This window comes from Malus domestica, chromosome 13 (genome assembly GCF_042453785.1).
Source record: "Malus domestica chromosome 13, GDT2T_hap1".
NCBI lineage: Eukaryota > Viridiplantae > Streptophyta > Magnoliopsida > Rosales > Rosaceae > Malus > Malus domestica.
The window spans coordinates 23,962,963-23,985,853 of NC_091673.1; the positions used below are offsets into that span (position 1 = coordinate 23,962,963).

The following is a 22,891-nucleotide window of genomic DNA, read 5'->3' on the forward strand; positions in this document are numbered from 1 at the left end:
TTACATCAGTAAAAAAAAAAAAAAAGAGCAAACAGGAGAGAGCCTTCACGAAGGTTGCTCGTGTGAAGCCTCATCACTTGGCGGAACTCCAGGAGGAGGAGGCACCGAAGGTTGATCATTTGGAGCTTCATTACGCGGTACAACCCCAGAAGATGAAGGCAAATGCTGTTGGAACAAACCCACAAACCTCTGATGTTCAAGTAAAATCTGACCATCAGATTCCTGCATCTAGTCAATTTTCCTCTTCATGTTTATAACATAGTTATGTGCGAGCCTGTGAAACTGTTTATTCTCATGCTTGAGCCCTCTAATCTTCTGTTTGAGACTCATCACTTTAGCCGCCAATGATTCAACTTGACGGGTTCGAGCAAATAGACGTTGGGCCATATTAGACATAGAACCTGCACACTGCACACTGCACACTGAGAGCCAGAGAATCCTTAACAGCCAACTCATCAGATCGTTTGGAAATTAGTCTGTTATCTTTGGGAGTGACAAGGTTCTAGGCCACCACCGCAACGGTCATATCATTCTTCAGCATCGAATCCCCAACGGTAAGAGGACCAGTAGGGGATATGAAAGATGGGTGCCATATGTTGTTTGGAGAAGGCGGGACTGCCTCTTCACCAAGGTTCAAGTCAAAACGACGGTCGGAGGGTCCAGACATTTTCAAAGGTGTTGAAGAAAGAAGAGGTCGGACAAATCAAGATCTTAGAAGTGCAAGAAGGGAGTTTCTACAAGCGAAAATTCAAGTGTGCTTTGAAACAAACTGCATGCCTCTATAAAAATCAGCACCCGACGGGATTTCAGAGATCGAAAAGGCGAGCTCAGAATTCAAAGAGGCTAATTCAAAAATCGAAGAGGTGCTAGCTTTCTCAAAAGCTGGGCTTGCTCGGAAACCACGGGCTAATCTTCTTTTCTAGAGGCGTCAGCACCCGTCACATGTAAACTCAGCTTTGCAGAAATCACGGGTAATTTGTCGAAGCGCCGATCCCAGATATCGAAGAGGTGCCAGTCTTTTTCAGCCTCGTCAACACCTATCACATGCACACTCAGCTTGGTGGAAATTACGGACAATTTGTCGAAGATTTCTAATAAAGAAGAAAGCACATGAAGCCATACTGATCAATCACTCAAATGGTTGCCGACACAAGTGAAAGAATAGTACCTCCACAGGTATTAAAGAACTTCCTATAACTATCCAACTTCACCCTCCATAGCAAGGCAGACATACATAACCTTTCTTCATCTCCGAGAATGCCTTCCCAACGAAGCCTCTCGAGTCACTCAGTGTTCCTTATTCCTTGGGGTACCTCTGTAAAAAAATGACATCAAAAGCAAAAGTATCTCATATCACCAAGGTAGAAAGCAAGAGTATCTCATATCATGCGTTCTCCCTGTCCTTTCCTTTGTCCTTGTTCTTACCTGCAAAGACAAGGATAAAGAAAGCAATATACCGGAACCTCCACTCAAACTCGGCATATGGAGACAACGTGCAGAAGGAACAAGCAGAAAAGAATGCGGCCTGCATAGTCAACTCAGCAGAAGGAGTCTGAGTTGAGGAACTCAAGAAGCTGCCACATCTGCCTGGAGAACAAATAAGGAAATGCGGCATGCACAATCAACTCAGCAGAAGGAGTCCGAGTTGAACAATTAGTGAGAAGAAGGGGTCTGAGTTGAATCCAAGAGCTCGAGAAGCTTCAACAACATATTGACGGCACCATCGTCGAAGAACAAAGCCTCGCTGTGCAACACTGTCAAATCGCCACCACTTCTTCGAAAGCAAGAGTATTTCATATCATGCTTTCTCTCTGTCCTTTTCTTTGTCCTTGTTCTTACCTACGGGACAAGGAGAAAGAAAGCAATCAACCAGCACTTGGTATCAATCTTCCAATCTGGAACCGACTGCTTGGAACCCTTACCTGATTGCTTACCTAGCACTGCTCTCAAGTACTCGTCTTCCACTGTTGCTGTACTTCCAAAAAAGCTGCCACATCTGCCTGGAGAACAGATAAGGCAAGTGAAAATGATACCTTGCAGTATGTGGAGACAATGTGCAGAAGAAACAAGCAGAGAAGAATGCAGCCTACACAGTCAACTCAGCAGAAGGAGTTTGAGCTGAGGAACTCGAGAAGATACCACATTCTGCCAGAATAATAGATAAGGCAAGGGAAAATGATACATTGAAGCATGTGGAGACAAGTACAACAAAGCATGTGCCGATTCATCCGCTACTTCTTCAAAATCAAAAGTATCTCATATCATCAGGGTTGCAATCACTCTGGGTGGAAGACTCGTTTTGACCTTCAAATTCTTGGGTCGACTCGCTAGGCGTTGTGGGCTGCACGTGCCGATTCACCACCCTTGAATCAAATCCTTAAAGATTAAGTCACCAACTGGAAAAAGAGCTCATCAATCTTGAAGATCATACCGTTGACCAAACTGCTTAGGTGTGAATTAGAAAGATTGAACAAAGCAACAAGCCGTCACCTTCACCTTGTGCTTGCTTGCCATGTGTTTGAGTCAACCTTCAAGAATCAAGCCTCAACGACCCTTGAAGAAATCTCCAGCCCAATTCAAGATCAAGCCTCAATGGCCCTTGGATCGACATCTACATTAAGGGACTTCAAAACGCATCTCCTACACGGGACAAGCATATGTATACGACACGCCTTGAAGTGGGGGCATTTGTAGACATCAAAATTTCGGTGAAATAAATGTTGATCAATAGTTACAATTTCAACGCTCACGTGTCATATAAATTTTACACGTAGCGTGTGACTAAACGAAAAATCAAAATAAATCGGAAAAGTCATCAAGCAGGACACGTGTCAACACCTGGCCGAAACGATTTATTTCATCTGAATATCGTATTCAAAATTAGGCCTTGGAAAATTCTATAAATAGAAGCCATTTCATTCATTTTGAGGGGACAAAAAAATTCATAACCAATTGATATTACACCAAAACCTTGAAGCTTTGAAACTCTAAAGCTCTCAAGCAAATTCTGAAGGATCAAGAAAGCTCTCTTCGTTCTTCGTCAACTCAACCTCCAAGATCAAGCCCCGACGACCCTTGGATCAACAATCATCAACCTTCAAGATCAAGCCCCAACGGCCCTTTGAAGGAACTTCCACCAATTCAAGATCAAGCCCCGACGGCCCTTGAAGAAAGCGTTCATCGTTCATCATCCGTTCATCTAAGATCAAGCCCCAACGGCCCTTTGGATCAACAACATTAACAAATCCACACATCCAACCGTTCTTCAAGATAAAGCCCAAAAGCCCTTGAAGATCCATTCATCAACTGTTCATCAAGATCAAGCCCCAAAGGCCCTTGAAGATCCATTCATCAACAGTTCTTCAAGATCAAGCCCAAAAGCCTTGAAGATTCGTTCATCCAACCGTCTTTCAAGATCAAGCCCAAAAGCCCTTGAAGATCCGTTCATCACCCTTCAAGATCAAGCCCAAAAGTCCTTGAAGATCCATTCATCAACAGTTCTTCAAGATCAAGCCCAAAAGCCTTGAAGATTCGTTCATCCAACCGTCTTTCAAGATCAAGCCCAAAAGCCCTTGAAGATCCGTTCATCACCCTTCAAGATCAAGCCCAAAAGTCCTTGAAGATCCATTCATCACCGTCATTCAAGATCAAGCATCAACGGCCATCGAAGAAACTTTCAACCGTTCATCCAAGATCAAGCCTCGACGGCCCCTGGATCAATCGCACATCCACAAATACACACCTTACGGAGATCGAATCAGAGGATCAAATTTGAGAGAGATTGTAACCCAAAATCATCAAATACAAATATTATTTTGTACACATTGTTCTTGTCTCGTTTGCTTCGAGAAAATTTCGTGTTTACAGTAATATTACATTATGACTTGTGTGGCTTTGTGAAGACCCACGTTGGTGTTTTCCTTTTTGTCTTGAAAAGCCAATATGGCTGCAGACAAGTAGGTGGTGTGTTAAGGAAGGTGGTAATGTATTGATAAAAGAGAAAATCTATCTTTTCTAAAAAAATCTCTCCATTGAAATTAACAAAGAAGCCAAAGGCCAACTGGTTTTGTTGGCTCAATGATCATTTTCCACAAAAACTTAGCTTGTTCTTCTCTTCTCCATTTTTTATCCAAACCTTGCACATGTCTTATGAAATCTTGAGTAAATATTCTAGCTTGATACAAAAAAATCCAACAAGGCCTTTTTTGATCAGGTGCGACTTAAACAAAAAATTCCTCTCATTTTTCACAATAACAAATGTTAGGTAGTTAGGAACTGCATCCAAAGTCTCACATTTTACAATGATAAAGTACGGGGAACTTGTGGCTCAAATGTTAGGTACATTTATATGTGAGATTATGTTCGATTTTCCTTTCTCACTAGATATTGCTTATATAAAAGCAAGTTTTAAAATGTAGCGAGGATGATGTCATTTCATCCAATATTTCTTTCTTATCCAACATTCCCCTCTGTGCTCCACAAAATGAAGAATAAGACTGATTAAATAGCTAATTATCTTAGGATGCTACCTTATTTTCTTTCTTATTAAGCACAACCTCTTGTTTTTAATCCACCATTGTTGTTACAAAGAAACTTGCAATTAATCAGGATTTTCACCATTAAGATTCATCAATAATTTTGATTAGTTTTGTTATACCACCAGGAAATAACTTTAATATCCAAATTTCCTTATTTACATGGCTTTTCCCATTGCGGGCCTGTCAAACTCTTTGACTACATCCATCCATTCCCAACTGGATACTCTTCAGATCCTTTTGGCGAAGATCTTGGGGATCCGTGAATCGTGTTCATTCATCGTACATCGTACGGTCAGTTTTTGTCAAGTACTGTTTGTGTTTAATTTTAAATAAAAATATTTAAAATAATTTCTAACCGCACGATGTACGTACGATGAACGAACAAGATTGGCGGATCCTCGGGATCCTCACAAAGAGGATCCGGATCCATCCATCCATTCATAATATAAATCATGTATATGTACATACACTGCCAAATTAATCTTATTCTAATCCAAAATCCAAACCAAGAATTTGCCATGATAATATCCTATCAAATTCAACTCTTCAAACCTAAATATGGCAAATACAAGAAGGAAGGAAAGAATTTCGATTAGGTTATTTAGTTGTCGGGACAGCCAATATTTAGTTACCTTTTGGTGCATGCATATGCCTTATAAACGTTACGTTTTTGGATTTTAGAGAGATTAAGGAACAAAGAGAATTAAATCATTCTTATCTTTCTTCTCTACCCTTGTTCTTGATAATTGGGTTTGCTTATAATTCAAAGAGGCTTTTAGGACTTCGAAACTTTGTACTGTGATGGCTGGAGGGGCTTTCGTTGGCGATGGCGGAGGGAGGAGCTATGAAGGAGGTGTCACCGTCTTTGTGATATTCACTTGTGTGGCGGCTGCCATGGGCGGTCTCCTCTTCGGATATGATCTCGGAATCTCAGGTAATAAATTGTATAATTTTCCCTTTGTTTAAGAGAATTGAGATCATAAAGTGAAACAAGTACTATTAAAACCGGGTTTTGAATAATCGCTCGTATACATGCAGGGGGAGTGACTTCAATGGAGTCGTTCTTGAAAAAGTTCTTCCCATCTGTGTTCCAAAAAATGAAGAATGAGACTCATCAAAACCAGTATTGCAAATTTGACAGCCAGCTTCTCACATTGTTCACGTCTTGCCTCTACATTGCGGCGTTGGTGGCATCCTTTTTGGCTTCAACGGTTACTAGGAAATTTGGTCGAAAAATCTCCATGTTTGTGGCAGGCCTTGTGTTTCTTCTTGGCTCTATCCTAAATGGTGTTGCCAATAACATTACACTTTTGATCATTGGTCGTCTCTTGCTTGGTATTGGTGTTGGATTTGCAAATCAGGTAACGCATACAAGTCTAAAGTGATTCTACACTTTTAGACCACAAATGATGTGTTAAACTACGTATCAAAGTATCATAATAATTGATTTCATCATAAAAGGACCTCATCTAGCGTATTACGTGGTTTGCCAATGTGATATCAAACATAATCACTTTATACCTTAGGCCCGAAAAATTTGATGAACTTGCGATTGACACGGCCCAAGCTAAAAAATTTAGGGTTGGATTCGGGCTACCTTAGGGCTAGCTAGCTAACTGATTCATAATGGCATGGTGATTTTGTAGTCTGTTCCTGTTTATCTAGCGGAAATAGCTCCAACAAAGATTAGAGGAGCACTAAACATGGGGTTCCAAATGGCCATCACCATCGGTATTTTAGTGGCTGGTCTTGTCAACTTTGGCACTACTAAGATCAAGGGCGGCTTTGGCTGGAGAATATCTCTCGCTCTTGCTGCCGTTCCTTCTCTGCTGATGACTCTCGCCGCAATCTTTCTTCCTGACACTCCAAATTCCATCCTAGAAAGAGGTCACCCCGAGAAGGCCGAGAAAATGTTAAAAAAAATCCGTGGCACAAACAATGTTGATGATGAGTTCCAAGACCTTCTTGATGCTACTGAGGCTGCCAAAAAAGTCGACAACCAATGGACGAACATCACACAACCAAGATATAGGCCTCAACTTGTCATTTGCTTTCTCATTCCATTCTTCCAGCAGCTCACCGGCATCAATGTGATCATGTTTTACGCCCCAGTTCTTTTCAAGACATTGGGTTTTGGGGATGAAGCTTCTCTAATGTCCACAGTCATCACTGGCGGTGTTAATGTGGTCGCTACCTTGGTCTCCATTTTCACAGTAGATAAGTTTGGAAGAAGAATATTGTTCCTTGAAGGTGGTACGCAAATGATGATATGCCAGGTACACAATTAATGACATGATCAATTCAATGAAACTAATTCATTATTACCAGCTTAATTTAAACAATAATAGGAAATGTCTCATTTTTTTTTCCTTCAACTAAATCTGAATTTCTAAAGTATATTTTCTAACTAATTAAACTTGCATTGCAGGTTGCTATCGGAGGGATGATAGCCATGAAGTTTGGTCTCAGTGGAGAAGGATCATTTACAAAACATGAAGCCAATTGGATCTTGTTCTTGATATGTGCATATGTAGCAGCATTTGCATGGTCTTGGGGTCCGTTGGGGTGGCTGGTGCCAAGTGAGATCTGCCCTCTCGAGATCCGATCAGCCGGACAAGCCATCAACGTCTCGGTGAACATGTTGTTCACATTCATCATTGGTCAAGTCTTCCTCAGCATGCTTTGCCACTTAAAGTTTGGTCTCTTCTTTTTCTTTGCCGGTTTTGTGTTGATTATGACCATCTTCATCGCCGTCTTCCTCCCAGAGACTAAGAACGTTCCGATTGAAGAGATGAATATAGTGTGGAAAGCACATTGGTTTTGGGGCAAGTACATCCCTGATGAGGTTGTCATTGGTAGGCAAGTTTGATTGACAAAATAAGAGTTGGATTTGTAAATAATCCAAGCACCTGGTTTTGTAAATAATACAAGTACATCCCTTGTACTCAATTTTTGGGTTTTAAATCAATAAAATCACATTTTATTTTCTTTGTCTACCAAATGGGTTTGATATATAACCAATTACCTAATAGTATAGGCATACTCTCTCTTCACAATTCACAATGGAGATGTCTTAAATTTGAATTCTCCGTCCGCATTTTATTAAAAGAAAGAAGATTTGATTAAAAAGAAGGGAAACGATTTGAGCACAATAATTTACTATTTTGCATACTTTTGTTTATTTATGTCTTCTAATTTTGTTTTACTTTATTCAATCTAAACGCTAAAAGTAAACAAGAGTCTACGAGGAGAAAAAAATGTGCTAGAAGTAATGTCAATCATATATATGTGCCAATACCTTGTTGGTTGTCAATAAGGTTTAACATAGACGTGATTTGAATTAATCAATTAGTACCCAATCATTAGATGAAAAGAATTTGCTGAGCATATTGGTCAGAATTTTAGGAAAAACAAAATCTGAACTTTAAAGATTTTTCTAGATTTTAATTTTTTTTAATTTTTAAAATTTTTTATGGCAAAAAAACAAAAACCGTTTGATTAAGTAGCTGAAGGACTATATAGTCCACGTGGTCCTCGAGTCTTGCTCACTCGGCTGACGCGCCTCATTTGGTGCGTGAAGAGACGTCATCTACATTATATTGCTTTAGACGCAATCTTTGCCAATCGAGTTTGTGGGCTCCATCTGTTGCCAATTGCAAGATTGGGTCAGTAGAGATGAGGGTTTTAAGAGCAAGTCCACCGTTGGTGGTTGCTCGGGGGACAGGCTCCAGGAAAGGGCTGAGGGCCGGTGGGAGGAAGTCTAGTGTTGGCTGGCGAGGGAGCCCGAGTAGGCCCGAGTGCCAGACCGGTGGATTCATGCCAGCCCTAGCGCCTAAGGTGGATTTGACGTCAGCTGACGTCAGACGCCTTTTTTAATATTTTTTTTCTGTCAGGTTCTGCAGGTGCATCCAGGATGGCGGTGAGGCGGGTGAGGGCATGAGGCGGGTGGGATGGGGAGTACGGAGGTGCGTCCAGGACGACGGGCGGGATGGGGAGTACGGAGGTAGGGGTGAGGGAGGAGGCGGGGAGGGTTTGGGGGATGGTGGTGCTGATGAGGTGAGGGTGAATGCGAGGGTGAAGAAGGTGAAGAAGAAGAGGAGCCACGATGAAGAGAAGAGAGAGAGAGAGAGAGAGAAATAAATAAAATAATAATATTTTATGGATTGGGTGAGAAAAAAAATATTAATATTTTATTACCAATTGCCAGGGGAAGGGTTCCAAGGGTGGAGATGCAAATGGCAATTACTGTTTATTAAGGGCAATTACTGTTCACTAGGTGGATTGAATAGTGGATTACCAAGGGGGAGGGCTCCAAGGGTGGAGTTGAGCAACTCCAGCATGGTCCATTGTCTCTAGGGCAATCTACTATGCTATCTATCCAGTGAATAGTAATTGTCATTAATGAACAGTAATTGCCTTTTGCATCTCCACCCCTGCACTCAATAGCACTGGCAATTGGTAATAAAATATTAATATTTTTATTTATTTATAAAATAATACAAAATAATTTTATTTGTAATTTCGGATAAGATTTTTAATCGTTTTCGTTGCGCCACGAGTCATTAATCGAAAATAATATAGCAATAAAATATTATTATTTTATTTATTTATAAAATAATACAAAATAATTTTATTTGTAATTTCGGATAAGATTTTTAATCGTTCTCATTGCACCACGTGTCATTATCCAAAACGACAATTATTGGTGATGGATTTTTGATAAGATTTTTAATCGTTCTCGTTGCGCCATGTGTCATTAGTCAAAAAGACAATTATTGGTGATTGATTTCCGATAAGATTTTTAACCAATCACGTCGCGCCACGTGTTACAATCTGTTTACAATCTTTGATGATAGATTTCCACAAGATTTTTAACGAATGACAGCATGCCACATGACATTATCTACAACCTAATCCTTTCTGAATCCTCCATATAATCCATCATCCATCCTAAAAAATCTCACACCAATTTTCTCAAGATCTCTATCATTATTCATAGTTTCCGCTTCCTTATTCACCTAAATTTCTATCATTATTCATAGTTTTTGCTTCCTTCTTACAATGTCTTCTTCTTCCTCAAGGATGATGTGGGAAATCGATCAGCAAGAGGAATAATTGTTTAACCAATCAGAAGGAATGTTCAAATGCCAGGCGGCCCAAAATCAGAGGGAAGAGGATAAGGAGAGTAGACGGAGAGACGACGAATCAAGAATGGCAAGAGCCTCACATCCCGTTGAGTCATCCAAGCTATGGTTCAGATCTGCAGGCCCAGCTGTGCTGTAAACATTGATAGAGACAAGCAACGACGATGTGAGTATCTCTTGGACGATTATTTTGTCCGTAACAGTGCATTCCCTGATACGTACTTTAGACGTCGTTTTAGAATGGAACGTCATTTGTTCAACAAAATCATGGGCGCTGCTTGCAACCATGATTCTTACTTTGTGCAAAAGTCGGATGCTTTTGGTGCTATGGGTCTCCTGCCTGAGCAAAAAATTACTGCTGCCTTGCGGATGCTTACGTATGGAGCATTTACAAACTAAGTGGACGAGATAGCGAGGATGGGAAAATCAACCATTCTTGGGTCCCTGATGAGGTTTTGCTCAGCAATCGAATCTATCTACACCGTAGAGTACCTCCGGAAACCTACTAATATGGACTTGGAAAGGCTTCTGAAGAAAGGGGAGATGCGAGGTTTTCCAGGGATGATTGGAAGCATTGACTGTATGCACTGGACTTGGAAAAACTGTCCAAGTGCATGGCAAGGTGCTTATGGGGATAGAAAAGGATAAAAAAAGTATCATTTTGGAGGCGGTGGCATCTTTTGATACATGGATTTGGCATGCCTTTTTCGGGGTTCTAGGAGCTCAAAATGACCTCAACGTGCTTGCACAATCCCTAGTGTTCAACGATGTCCTGCAAGGATAGGCACCAAAAGTGACATACTATGTCAACGGACATAAGTACGACGAGCCATACTACCTAGTAGACGGCATTTACCCAAGGTGGGAAACATTTGGCAAAACAGTGCCATGTCCGCGAAGTGCAAAGGAAAAACACTTTGCAAGCTGTCAAGAGGGGTGCAGGAAGGATGTGGAGCGTTGTTTTGGTATCCTCCAAGCTCGCTGGGCGATTGTTAGGGGTGCTGCCAGAATATTTGATTTAGATTTAGAGTCGCTTCGATCCATCATGATGACGTGCATCATTCTTCACAACATGATTGTGGAAGATGAGTACAATTATGATATTGTTGATGAATATGAGCCAGACATGATGAATAATTCCAAAACACAAATATATTGTGCTCATGACGCCACCGAAGAACCCGTGCAACACGAGCCATTAGAAAGGGATGGACGTTACAATGATAGGGTCATTCAACGATATACTGTAATTCAAAGGCCATATATGCACAATGCTCGCCAAATTGACTTGATAGAGCACCAGTGGGAATTGAAACAAGCTGAAGATGATAATTAAGTTCATTAGTGTTTGTTTTTATTTGGTGTGTTTATTTAATTTTATGTGGTGTGTTTTTTTAAGTTCATTTAGTGTTTTTTTTTGGGTATGTTGATGTAATTTGATTTGGTGTGTGTTGATGTAATTTTATTTGGTATGTTGATGTAATTTTATTTGGTGTGTTTCAATGTGTTTTGAATAAAGATTCTCTTAGTATAAATAAATTACCAAATTAAATAAATAAGAAATTACAACCCAAATTGATTGGAAAATTATGGGCTCCGATTACAAACAAAGTGATTGGAAAATTATGGGTTTGTGAATGGATAATCATCACCTAACCAATTTGTGGTGCTAGGATGATCTTCTCTTGTGGTGCTAGGATGATCTTCTCTTGTCGTGCTAGGACCATCTCCTCTTGCTCTCGCTTCTCTTGCACGCCTCCTTCGTACCATGTCTGCTTTCTCTGACTTCCAAAAATATTTAGAGTTTAGAGACTTCCCTTCTAAAGGCTCCTTCGTAATGTCACAATCTCGTTGAGCCATTCTTTCTTCTCTAACCTGTTCCCTTTCTTGCCGAAGTAGTTCTCTTTCTCTCTCATTAGCTTGAAATTCTTTCTCAATAGCTGCAGCTTTTGCATCCTCTCTAGCCTTATTAGCCATAAATTTGGCAATTTCCCGGGCCAAACTCAATTCACCTTGGCGGGCAAGTTCTTCCATATACTTTGCATAATCATTCTTGGAAGCATTACCTTTTCTCTTTGAAGCCTTCCTACCTTGTTGAGGCCTAATTGGAAAACGGGTTACCCCAACGCTTGTTCAACGGGGGCATTTCAGGCACTTCTTCTGTATCATCTTCATCATGATCATGTGAGGCATGATCGGGGGTAGAGTGTAGATGGGTGCTGTTAAAGGCCACTTGTGGACCGATAGACACAACTTTGAATTTAGGACAATCTTTGACAATATTCCAACACTCCCACATGTTGAACGATTTGTTTTTGCTTGTGGTTTTGGCATTATACCAAGTTTGTGCTTAAAGGTCCTACACAATGCGGGAGAAGAAATAATTATAATCAAAGTAGGTAATGTAAATTTGGGTATGGTACAAACAAATAAAAAATATATTGTTACCTGATCCGCTAAACTTTCCCCACTTCGAAGATTAGCACTAGCTTGTGCCAAGGCGTCTCTCCACGTACTAAACGATTTGCTCAGTAGTCTCCAACGACTGGACAAAGATTCTTTGGTTCTTTTCCCACCAATTTTCTCAAGATAATTGGTATGAATAAGACCCCACATTTCTCTCAACTGCATCTCATTACCCGAAATTGAATCATGAGTAACTTCAACCTAGCTAGTACACAATGTAACATCTTCAGTAAGCGTCCAATTCGTACCTGCATCATTAGTCATTTTCTTGGGAAAAAATTGGATTGAAACTTTGAGAGAAAGATAGGTATTTAAGAAAAAGCAAATATATAAAATTAGATTTATAGAAAGATAGAAAAGTAGATTATAGAAAAGGTAGGTATTTAAGAAAGATAGGTATGAAATTGGATTGAAACTTGACAATATATGAAATTAGATTTATAGAAAAGTAAATATATAAAAGTATGAAATTGATTTCAAACTTGACAATATATGTTGAATTTATAGAAAAGTAAATATATAAAACTATGAAATTGGATTGAAACTTGACAATATATGAAATTAGATTTATAGAAAAGTAAATATATAAAAGTATGAAATTGATTTCAAACTTGACAATATATGTTGAATTTATTATAGAAAAGTAAATATATAAAACTATGAAATTGGATTGAAACTTGACAATATATGAAATTAGATTTACAGAAAAGTAAATATATAAAATTATGAAATTGAATTCAAACTTGACAATATATGTTGAATTTATAGAAAAGTAAATATATAAAACTATGAAATTGGATTCAAACTTGACAATATATGAAATTGGATTGAAACTTTGAGAAGATATGAAATTGTGGTGTGAGGTAGAAGATAATGAGAAGGTATTTATAGAAAAGTAAAATCAATTTTTTTTTTTAATTTTTCAAAATTTTTTTTTGGATTTTTAATAATTTTTTACATTTTTAAAATTTTTTTATTCATCTAATTAATCTATATCGTTGGATTTAAACCAATTTGAATTCCAACAGTCCAGATTGTGCCACGTGGCACAACGGTTACATTTCTGATTTTTTAACTATTTTTTAAAAAAAAATTAAAGTCTAATAACGTGGAGTTGATCTCAGATCTAACGGGTGATATTAAATGAAGTTTTTATTTTTTTTTTTACCGTTGGAAATTCAACGGTTCACAATTTATATCCGTTGAAATCCAACAGCCGTGGGGAAGCCACGTGGCTCCCCAACGGTAACAAAACAAATCTGCGCCGCGAGCCCATTTTTTGATTTTGTGTCTCTTGACGCGCGCTTGAATGGCACGCGGTTAATAGAAAAAAATTAATAAAGGCGTCTGACGTCAGCTGACGTCAGACCCATCTCGGGCTCAAGGGCCGACACCAATCCACAGGCCTGGCGCTCGGGCTTGCTCCAGTTCCCTCGCCAGCCAACGCTGGCCTTGCTCCCTCGGGCGATCCGGCCCTGTTCCTCCCACTGTCCCTCCAGCGATTCATCCCGCTGGAGTTGCTCTAAGTGGCTTTTGTCTTTTAGCCCAATTGTTTGGGTAAAATTCAACCCCTGGACTTATTATTGGGGATGTAGGACACTTGTAGCCTAAATTAAGCCAAGAGCTAGGTATCTATGTACATCCGAAGCCGGGATGCATCGCTGAAAATAAAAAAAAATTAGTCGCACAATATTCTTTAAATTAATAATTTTTGATAGCCTAAACGTAGTTTTTGTTGGAAATTATATATTATAATGTGAAATATTTTAATATATAATTTTAAAAATTGAATGAAGAATAGTGTTAACCATCTTTCTTAGAAATGTTATGTTATTTTGGTGCATTCCCTTGATAAGTGATGTATACTTATAGATGAAAATTTACATCTTTTTAATAAGGAATAATTGGGTTCTATATAAACCCATGAAACCATTGGTATTAAATGAAAGAAAATTAGAGTTAGTTTTTACTCTTGAGAAATAGTGTTTCCCCACTTTGTTTCTCTCATTCTTAGTTTGTTAAATTCCGAATCGTGTCTTTAAAGTACGAAATATAAAAAGTTTGCTAGAGTTTTAAGATTAAAGTGCTTTGACTTCGGATTATAGATTGTTGAATTTTAGAAGATGGACGCCTACCGAACTACAAGCACAATATGTGTAGGGGCGAAATTCTGTCTTTAGGACATTGCATTTATGCAAGCCTCAATCTCCAAGCTTGTCAATATTTCTAACTTTCTCACTAGATGTTTATATTAATCTCATACATAATTGATGTTGTGATTCTCTTTATGATTATTATTATTAGAATTTTATTGTTATTTTCTTATTTTCTAATATTACTCCAACAGTCCTTGAATAGATTTAGTCCACCATAACTTGACACCTTAGAGCACGTGTTAACGGTGAAATGAAAGGTAGGGTTAGGGCTGCTCAATTGCCTAAACATACAAAAAAGAAGGTCCATCGATTCAATATATATGATATTTGTGAATATTAACGCCCTTGCCCTTGTCCTTTTTCTTTCCAAAACGGATAGACTTGCACAAAAATAATTCTTGTTTAAAATGAATAGTTCCTTACTGCCTTACCTCTGTCGTTGAGGTGCTTTTAATAGATAGACGTTGACAATAGAACCACGCTTTTCTTGAAATGCACTGGAGCCCAATGAGCTATGAATGATAAGATTAAAAGCACACCACAAAGTAGCACACAAATATCCTATTGATTTTCCTTATTAACACTAAGATTTGTCAATTGTAGCATATGAAAATAAGGGTCTTTCACGCAGAAAATTGTTTTATCTAACTACTTAAAATGTCACATAAACTGGGCTGCTGTCCTTACTGGCCAGCCACCGAAAAATAATTATTAGACCAACTTCCACTTATCTAAATTCTACAAAATTTTATATGAAGACACTAGACACACAGAGCTACGCTCGCACAATTGTTTGGGATTTTTTGAGTTGATTTGCTATTTAAATTAAATTGAACAAAAACAAGACAGAAACAGATTTTAAGTAGTTCACAAATTAAGAAAAACGAGTTAGGGGAACTGCTATCCACCACCCTATAATCATGCAAATATGTTATGTTTAATTCAAATTCCTTTTATTTCTGGATGAAGATGCTCAAGTTGGCTCAATGTTAGAACTCAACCTGTTACTCTTTCTTATGTAGTATGTTAAGAGAATGGCATTTTCAACTTAACTTAGTTCCTAGCATGCAATCTAGAATGGCGTGTTCATAGATTTAACAAGTAGAAATCATTAAGAATGAAAAGAGTTTGAGTCATCACAAGACATCGTAAGTACTAGCGTTGTCTTACTTATCCTAGAAATTAGTTCACATGTTAATCGCAATTAACAAGTACTACTCTAGAACATATGTAGGTCCTCATTCGAAAAGGGTAGGCATACACATATTCATAGCATTAGAATCCTAGATATGCTTACTACGTATGCATCCATAGAAAACAACTAAAGAATTCATCAATGAGACAAGTAGTGAACCAATTTTCATCCATTCATAAAAGTATTTCAAACGAAATGTCATAACAAACTTGCAATCATATTCAGGGCTTCAAAACAGCCCCTAACTACTAAAAATTTAGTTACACACAATCCTTAAGTTAAAACAAAAGATAGACATGAGTTTGAGAAGATAGAACCGAAGGAAATCGACCGAGGCCTCCTCCTTTTCCTTCCTTCCCCAACGCTGCTTTTAAACCAATTCTTGCTGCATCATTTTGTTCTCCTTAACTCACCCACTAATAGCCATTTAGTAATGACAATAAGTGAGAGGAAATGGTAAAACAATTGTAAATCTTTGGGTAGCCTTTATGCCAATTACTCCCACTTAATTCTCATTTTTTTTCCATTTCCTTTGATGTTTGAATAGGTATCAGCTGACTTGTTCTTGGCTCCATCAGTTTTGATTGTTAGATTTATTGGGTTTATTGCTTCTATTGCAGTTACAAACTGCTCAGCCTCTTGGTAACGTTTCAGTGTTAAAATGGCCATAACTTTTTCTAGCAAATGATATTAACAATCCGCGAAATGCTCCAAAAAATAGACATCCGTAGCTTTTCGGCTCATTCTCTAATTCATTCTGAAATGTTCGCAACTTGCTTCCAAAGTCAGCTGATCTGCACAGGCAGTTTTGACGAATTTGTTACTTAAAATCCCATTTGTGCTATTTTTCTTTTATTTGCTTGACAAATCCCACAAAACACAAAAACAAAGTAAATAACTCAAAAATATAAGGAACTAACTAAGAAAAGACAAGTGAATTTGATGTAAAATATATATAAATACGAGCTTATCAATGAAACTTGTTCCCAAATGGATCAACGGACGATATTAAACCCTGAGTTCTCACACAAGACAATTTTGTCGATAAAAAAATGGGGTAAAGCGACATGATCTCAAGCATTCTTTATGCGATTTATATAGTTTCGGAATAGATTGAGCTCTGTTACTCTGATTACTAGAAAGAAGAAGTACCCTCTCTAGGGTTTACCAGATAAAGCTTGACTAGGTACTCTCTCCCTTTTTCTCCCTCTCTTTCTATGGGGTTCGTGCTCTAGAGTTATGCCAATCTAATAGATTTTTGAAAAGAATGGCTTATAAATAAATATTTAATTGTTTGAATGTTAAGACCACACCAATTCCTCTGATCAACCTTGACCTTGTAACAAGCAAGAATGGTGAAGATGGAAGGAAGAGAAAGATGACTAATGCGACAAGTGAAATATTAATTTTGTGTCTGCAAATCTAGCTCTTGTAACCGAATACAAAGGCTTATTAGCCTTGTGAATACCTTTTGGCCCAACACAAAACAAAATAACAATTTATAGAATCTGTTAGAATCTCCTTAACGCCCATCCATAGGCTATTCCTTAATGATGAATCACATCATTCTTCTTTAGAACTATTGGGTTTTGCGTCTCGAAATTAGGTATTTATTACCAACTTTGTTTAGTGTCCTTTTTGGGTCTAGATTTTGACTTTTTGGTTGGTTTCCTTGTTTGGTGGAGAGATTTTGTTAATTACCTATTTGATTAGGTTTTGGGTTTGTAAACCTAAGTCCTATGCTCTATAAATAGGACATTAGGGTTGGTTTATTTTGTGTGGCTTATTCGTGTGGCAATTTGGTGAGAGTTAATTTGTGAGATTGTGAGTTAGAGAGCAATTTGGGAGAATCTTCTCCATTTGTTTTGGATTCTCTACTCATTTGGTTTAAGGTTTGTAATTTGTGGGATTTATATTGTGAGAGTTTAAACACTCTTTTGTAATCTCTGTTTGTTTAGTGAAATTCTTCGCCATGCTTCACCTGTACGTCAAACCACATTAAATCTCATTTTTTCTTTTGAGATTGTTTCTAGCTTTCATATACGACGTTGATATTTGGTACTTTGTTAGAATTTGCTTCTATTTGCGCATAAAAGTACAACAAGAACTACACTGGCGATTTGATTCTCCTTCTCGAAGATATATATCCTATTTGGATTCAACCAACTGGACTTTGCCTAGTCCGCAAATGTGCGCAAATTTGGTTCCAATAGAAACATTTAACCACTTACAATTAACTGTTTAGTGGAGACCCCAAGCCAACAATGCTACTTGCTTTACGAGGGTTGGGGAGTGGAACATCTATTGTACGCAGCCTTACCCTTACTTTCAAAGAGACTGATTCTACGACTCAAACTCGTGACCTTTTGAATTGCTTTTTTGTCACAAAAAAACATTTTTTTCTGTTATGCCAAAACTCACTCTCTTGCAATTAACCATTTATTTTAGAATTAGGCTCCACTCATGCAAGATAAATAAATTTCATGGTTAATTAACTAAATAGATAGGTTCGATAAAAAAAAAAAATCCTATTTAGATAGGATCTAGGTGAAATATAAGACCAGCTCTAGCCGGAGCAATTGCTCGATGGACAGGCCTCAGCACAGGGCTTGATTAGGGGTGGGCACGGGCAGGGCCGGGCCCAAATTTAGTGGAACCTGGCCTTACCCGTTATAAACTGTAACGGGGCGGGACAGGGCGGGTAGAGAGATTTTGAGTTCTGGAACCGGACCTAACCCGACCCGTTTGAAACGGGCCGGTCCGGGACGGATCCACGGGTCCAACTCTTTTTTTTTCTTTTCAAAAACACATTTTTATAAAATTGCGCTGCAGTGCACACTGCAGCGGCACATATGTTTTCAAAAATTACAAGAGCTGCTTCAAGCTTCTGCCTTTTGCACAGACAGATTACAGGAGCTATTCCAAATCCAAAAAAAAACATAAACATTAAAACCGAAATAACATCCACATTAACATCTGCAGTGACATCAAACATCCAACATCATTCCTCATTCAATCTGTAAGAAAATGAATAAAATCAAAATGACATCCAACGCCCAATATGTTCACATTATAATTATTCAATCTGGAAGATTGTCAAGAGAAAGATAATAATTCAATCAAAATGTTAATATGCCTAATTGTCAAGAGAAAGATAATGGAAGTATTTATTAATCAAACAAAGAGAAATAGGTATTCTAGAAATTAAACACAGCTTGCTGCACACATTGCACAGATTGAACACAGCAGCTGCACAGATTGCACAGATTGAACACAGAGATCACCTAGCCTATTCCTATATCCTTGAACGCATTAATTAAATAGAACAGTTAACATAGAATCATTTCTGTCTATATATCAAGAATCAGACCCTCCACATTATCATTTCTATATTCAAGAGTTCAAGATATCAAGATATTATGATTCTATTCCTACTAGCACTAACATCTGAATCTTAATTCATATTCAACCAATCAACACAATGAAATCGAATCATATGCACTAAATATATGGAGTTAGACAGAGAAAAACAAAGAAAAACAGTCACTTTCTTGGCTGAAAGCTCCACCTCTACTAAATAAACAATGTAAATCTATCAACTTACAACAATCTCTACACAAAAATCAAATCTTCTGTTGATTGCTAAGAAACTGAAGGAGAATTTTACAGTCAATTTTCCAGATAACCAAACACAAAGTATGAACACTTAAATAAATAAAAACTTTGAAAAAAAAAAAATTGAAATCATGACTGGAAGGGAGAGATTAGGAGACTGACCTTCGACGGCGGTGTCCTGAGCCTCGCAGACGACGAGTTCACCACGGCAGCTCGCTCGTCCGGAAGCGGGACCGTAACTCAACGATCCGACGGAGTGAGTTCGGAGAGCTGATCCGACCTTGAGGCCTCTGTAGCATAGCAACAGAGCGCCGGCGGACAAGGAATAGAGCGACGAGGGAGCCGCGATCCGAGAGAGCGCGGTTGAAGAAGGGAGATGGGAGGATCAGGGAACGACGCTGGAGTCGAGGACTGTAGCCATGGCCGCAGAGGATCGGAGCTGTATAGAGAAAGATGATGGAGACGAAGTAGTTGATAGGGATGGAGGAAGCAGTAGCGAGTAGATTGCTGATCTCCTTGGAGTAAACCTGCAGGATCTGAATCTCATCCTCCTCGATGAGGGGAAGGGACGACGCACTCGAGACGGCGAAGGAGAGGTGACAAATTGAGAAGATGGGTAGTTAAATCGAGAGGAGAGGTGGCTGGGTTCTGTAAGTCTAGTCCCTGGGATGTCAAATCGAGACGGCGAGAGAGAGGTGAGAGAGAGGTGACAAATCAAGAAAATGGAGGTCGCCTGGGCCGTCGTGTTGTCGGGGTGGTGAAGGGAAGGGGACGATGCAGTGCAGACGACGAGAGAAACTTGATCGACAGAGTGAGAATGACAGTCGAATTCGATAGGTTGAGGACAAGGAAACCTAAAACCAACGATTCAGATTGGATGGAGAGATGATCTTTTCAATCTCATCCGTCCATTCTAACTACAAACGGGCCGGTCCGGGTACCCGTGGTTCCTATACTTCAGGAACCGGCCCGAACGGAAAATTTCAAAGGCCCGCCCCGTCCCGCCCCGTTTCTGTTTTTACAAAATAGGAATCGGCCCGTACCCGTCCTGAACCTTGATTACCCGCCCCAACCCGCGGTTCCTGTACTTTTTTGCCCACCCCTAGGCTTGATTGCCTGAGGGAGGAAGTCAAGTGTTGGCTGGCGAGGGAGCCCGAGCAGGCTCGAGTGCTAGGCCCGTGGATTCGTGCCAGCCCGAACGCCTAAGGTAAGTCTGACGTTAGATGCCTGTTTTACTTTTTTTTATTTATTTATTTTTCTGTCAGGCGTGTGGCGTTCAAGCCCAAGTGGGCGCGCATCAGGGGACATAAAGTCAGAAAAAGGGGCCCGCGGTGCACTAATTTTTTGTTACCGTTGGGGAGCCATGGGCTTCCCCACGCCCATTGGATTTCAACGGCTACAAATTGTGAACCGTTGGATTTCCAACGGTAATAAAAATAAAAAAACCTTATTTAATATCAGCCGTTGGATTTGAGATCAACGGTCTACGTTATTCGACTTTTTAAAAAAAACAAAAAGAAAAAATAGTTAAAAAATCAGAAATGTTACTGTTGTGCCACATGACACAATCTGGAGTGTTGTAATTCAAATTTGTTTAAATCCAACAGTATAGATTAATTACGTGAATTTAAAAAAAATGAAAAAAATTATTAAAAATCCAAAATTTTTTTTTGAAAAATAAAAAAAATGATTTTACTTTTCTATAAATACCTTCTCATTATCTTCTACCTTACACCACAATTTCATATTTTCTCAACTACTTTCATCCACATTCCTATATTTCTCTCAAAGTTTCAATCTAATTTTTTTCCCAACAAAATGACTATTGATGCAGGTACGAATTGGGCGCTTTTTGAAGATGTTGCATTGTGTACTAACTAGGTTGAAGTTACTCATGATCTGATTATGGGTAATGAGATGCAATTGCGAGAAATGTGGAGTCTTATTCATACTAGTTTTCTTGAGAAAATTGGTGGGAAAAGAACCAAAGAATCTGATAGGAGCATATTTATGCGACTTAGTTAGCTTGTTTTCTTGCATTTTCATAGCTAGTTTCTACTTATTATAGTGTTTTAAGCTATTTTCGTGTGTTTGTAGGTCCAAATGACAAAGTTGGCAAGAAAGTGCATTTTGGAGCATTTTAGAGTAGTTTTGGGCTGGAATGGATAGCTTACATATGGAGCATAAGGAATGGACGAATTTGAAGTTCAAGAGAGGCTAGGAATGTGCTAAAGAGTTGAGGAAATTAATTCAAGACATTGAAGATAAGGAATCAGCTCAAAAGAAGGAGATATTATCCAAACTGCCTTATCTTATCCAACCTTATCTCATCTAAATTAACCTTATCTTATCTTATCTTATCCTATCATAATCCTATCCTACCTTAATTCCAGCTGCAAGGGGGACTCCTTATCACATTAGAATACTTAATATCTAATTCTAAAAGCCCTGAAACAATGCAAATAACCTGATCCTTTTTCCTCTAGAAAATTTAATCCCTTTCTAGAAGCTTTGTGCTGAATTTCCTAGTCCTATTCCTCTAGGATTGTGTAATCCTTCTCCTCCACTACTTTGCGCAAAACCCTAGCCTGTAAATACATATTTTCTGCCACAATTCAAACCACCACCCTCTACCATATTTTCCTACACCACACACCCACATATTCAGATACAATTGAGAGAATTCTTGGAGCCTTTTGCCGTGCCTTGCCATTCAACATTGGATTGCGAGAGCGTTCTTAGGTGTTTTCTATCTTTTATTTTCAATGTCTAATTTAAGTTATCTTTGTTTAATTGCGAACATGAGGAACTAATTTCTTTTTACTTAGAGGTGAAATCGAAGCCATGATTATATGCTTTGTATGAATTGATTACATCCAGTTATTGTTTCTTGAGTCTTGAATGTGATTTGCTTTTCTAAGTTATTAAAACTTGTTTATGTATGTTGATTGAGGATGCATACTTAGTTTGCATGCATAAGCTTGATGCTAGAGTATAAGGGAGTTTCACCTAATCGTTATGAACTTATATTCACAAGTAGTAAAAGTCACTAGTCATGATTGTGTTAAAATCCTGGGCATAAGTATCATGCTTTTCATAGTTATGAATGCCTCGTCAATGCTTATGATTTTCAAAGAACTTAATGACCTTTGATATGTTTTCTATCATGTTTGTCATAGTTAGGGGACTTGAGAAGGATAATTTGGTTGTGATGCGTATTCCGTCCAATTCAATGAAATAAGGAAAATCTGATGGTTAATTTGTGCTATCACGGTTAACTTGGGGTGTTGTCATTCATAGTTTAAAGGAATAATAAATGGAAATTGGTTTGTTTGCATATGTCATGTGTGGAGAAGGACCCTCTAACTAGCCTTTTACCCTTTTTAATTCACCAAATTCGTTTTCTTAAAGTGTTTTATGCAAAGTTTCTATTTTGAGTTTTAAATTCGTCAAAAACAATCCCCCTTTCATTAAGTCTTGTTAGTTGAGTCATAATCTGTTTTCTTTTAGTCTTTTGAGTCAAGTTAAGTCTTATTTTGGTCAAAACCACTCGTTAGGTCTAGAATTGAGTCTTTTTTATTGTTTGTTGCTGTTTTAAGTGTTTTGAGTCAGTTTTGAGTCTATAGAGTCTAGTTTAGTGTTTTTTAGTCTTATTTGTGTTGATTAGCAGCCCTAGTTAATCCCTAGTCTAGAATGATCCCTACTTGCTTAATACTACAATTACATGTTTAATAGGGTTTAATTTGTGTGTCAAGTTAATTTTCACATCAGAATCGA

At 38.4% G+C, this 22,891-nt stretch overlaps 1 protein-coding gene across 1 annotated transcript; it reads left to right on the forward strand.

The window, feature by feature from the left end:
• The first annotated feature begins 5,339 nt into the window (after window positions 1-5,339).
• Window positions 5,340-7,526, forward strand: LOC103427722 (sugar transport protein 10-like). The gene is made up of 4 exons (XM_029098338.2): window positions 5,340-5,472; window positions 5,577-5,899; window positions 6,185-6,814; window positions 6,967-7,526. Exons 1-4 carry the CDS (start codon window positions 5,340-5,342, stop codon window positions 7,405-7,407), a joined length of 1,527 nt encoding a protein of 508 aa, XP_028954171.2. The 3' UTR covers window positions 7,408-7,526.
• The last annotated feature ends 15,365 nt before the right edge of the window (window positions 7,527-22,891 follow it).

What these genes read in the sequence shown, in the direction of transcription:
- LOC103427722 (XM_029098338.2), top strand. Translation starts at nt 5,340, where the DNA reads ATGGCTGGAGGGGCTTTCGTTGGCGATGGCGGAGGGAGGAGCTATGAA. An exon ending in ATATGATCTCGGAATCTCAG is followed by an intron (nt 5,473 to 5,576) that starts GTAATAAATTGT and finishes GTATACATGCAG; the next exon opens with GGGGAGTGACTTCAATGGAG. An exon ending in GTGTTGGATTTGCAAATCAG is followed by an intron (nt 5,900 to 6,184) that starts GTAACGCATACA and finishes GTGATTTTGTAG; the next exon opens with TCTGTTCCTGTTTATCTAGC.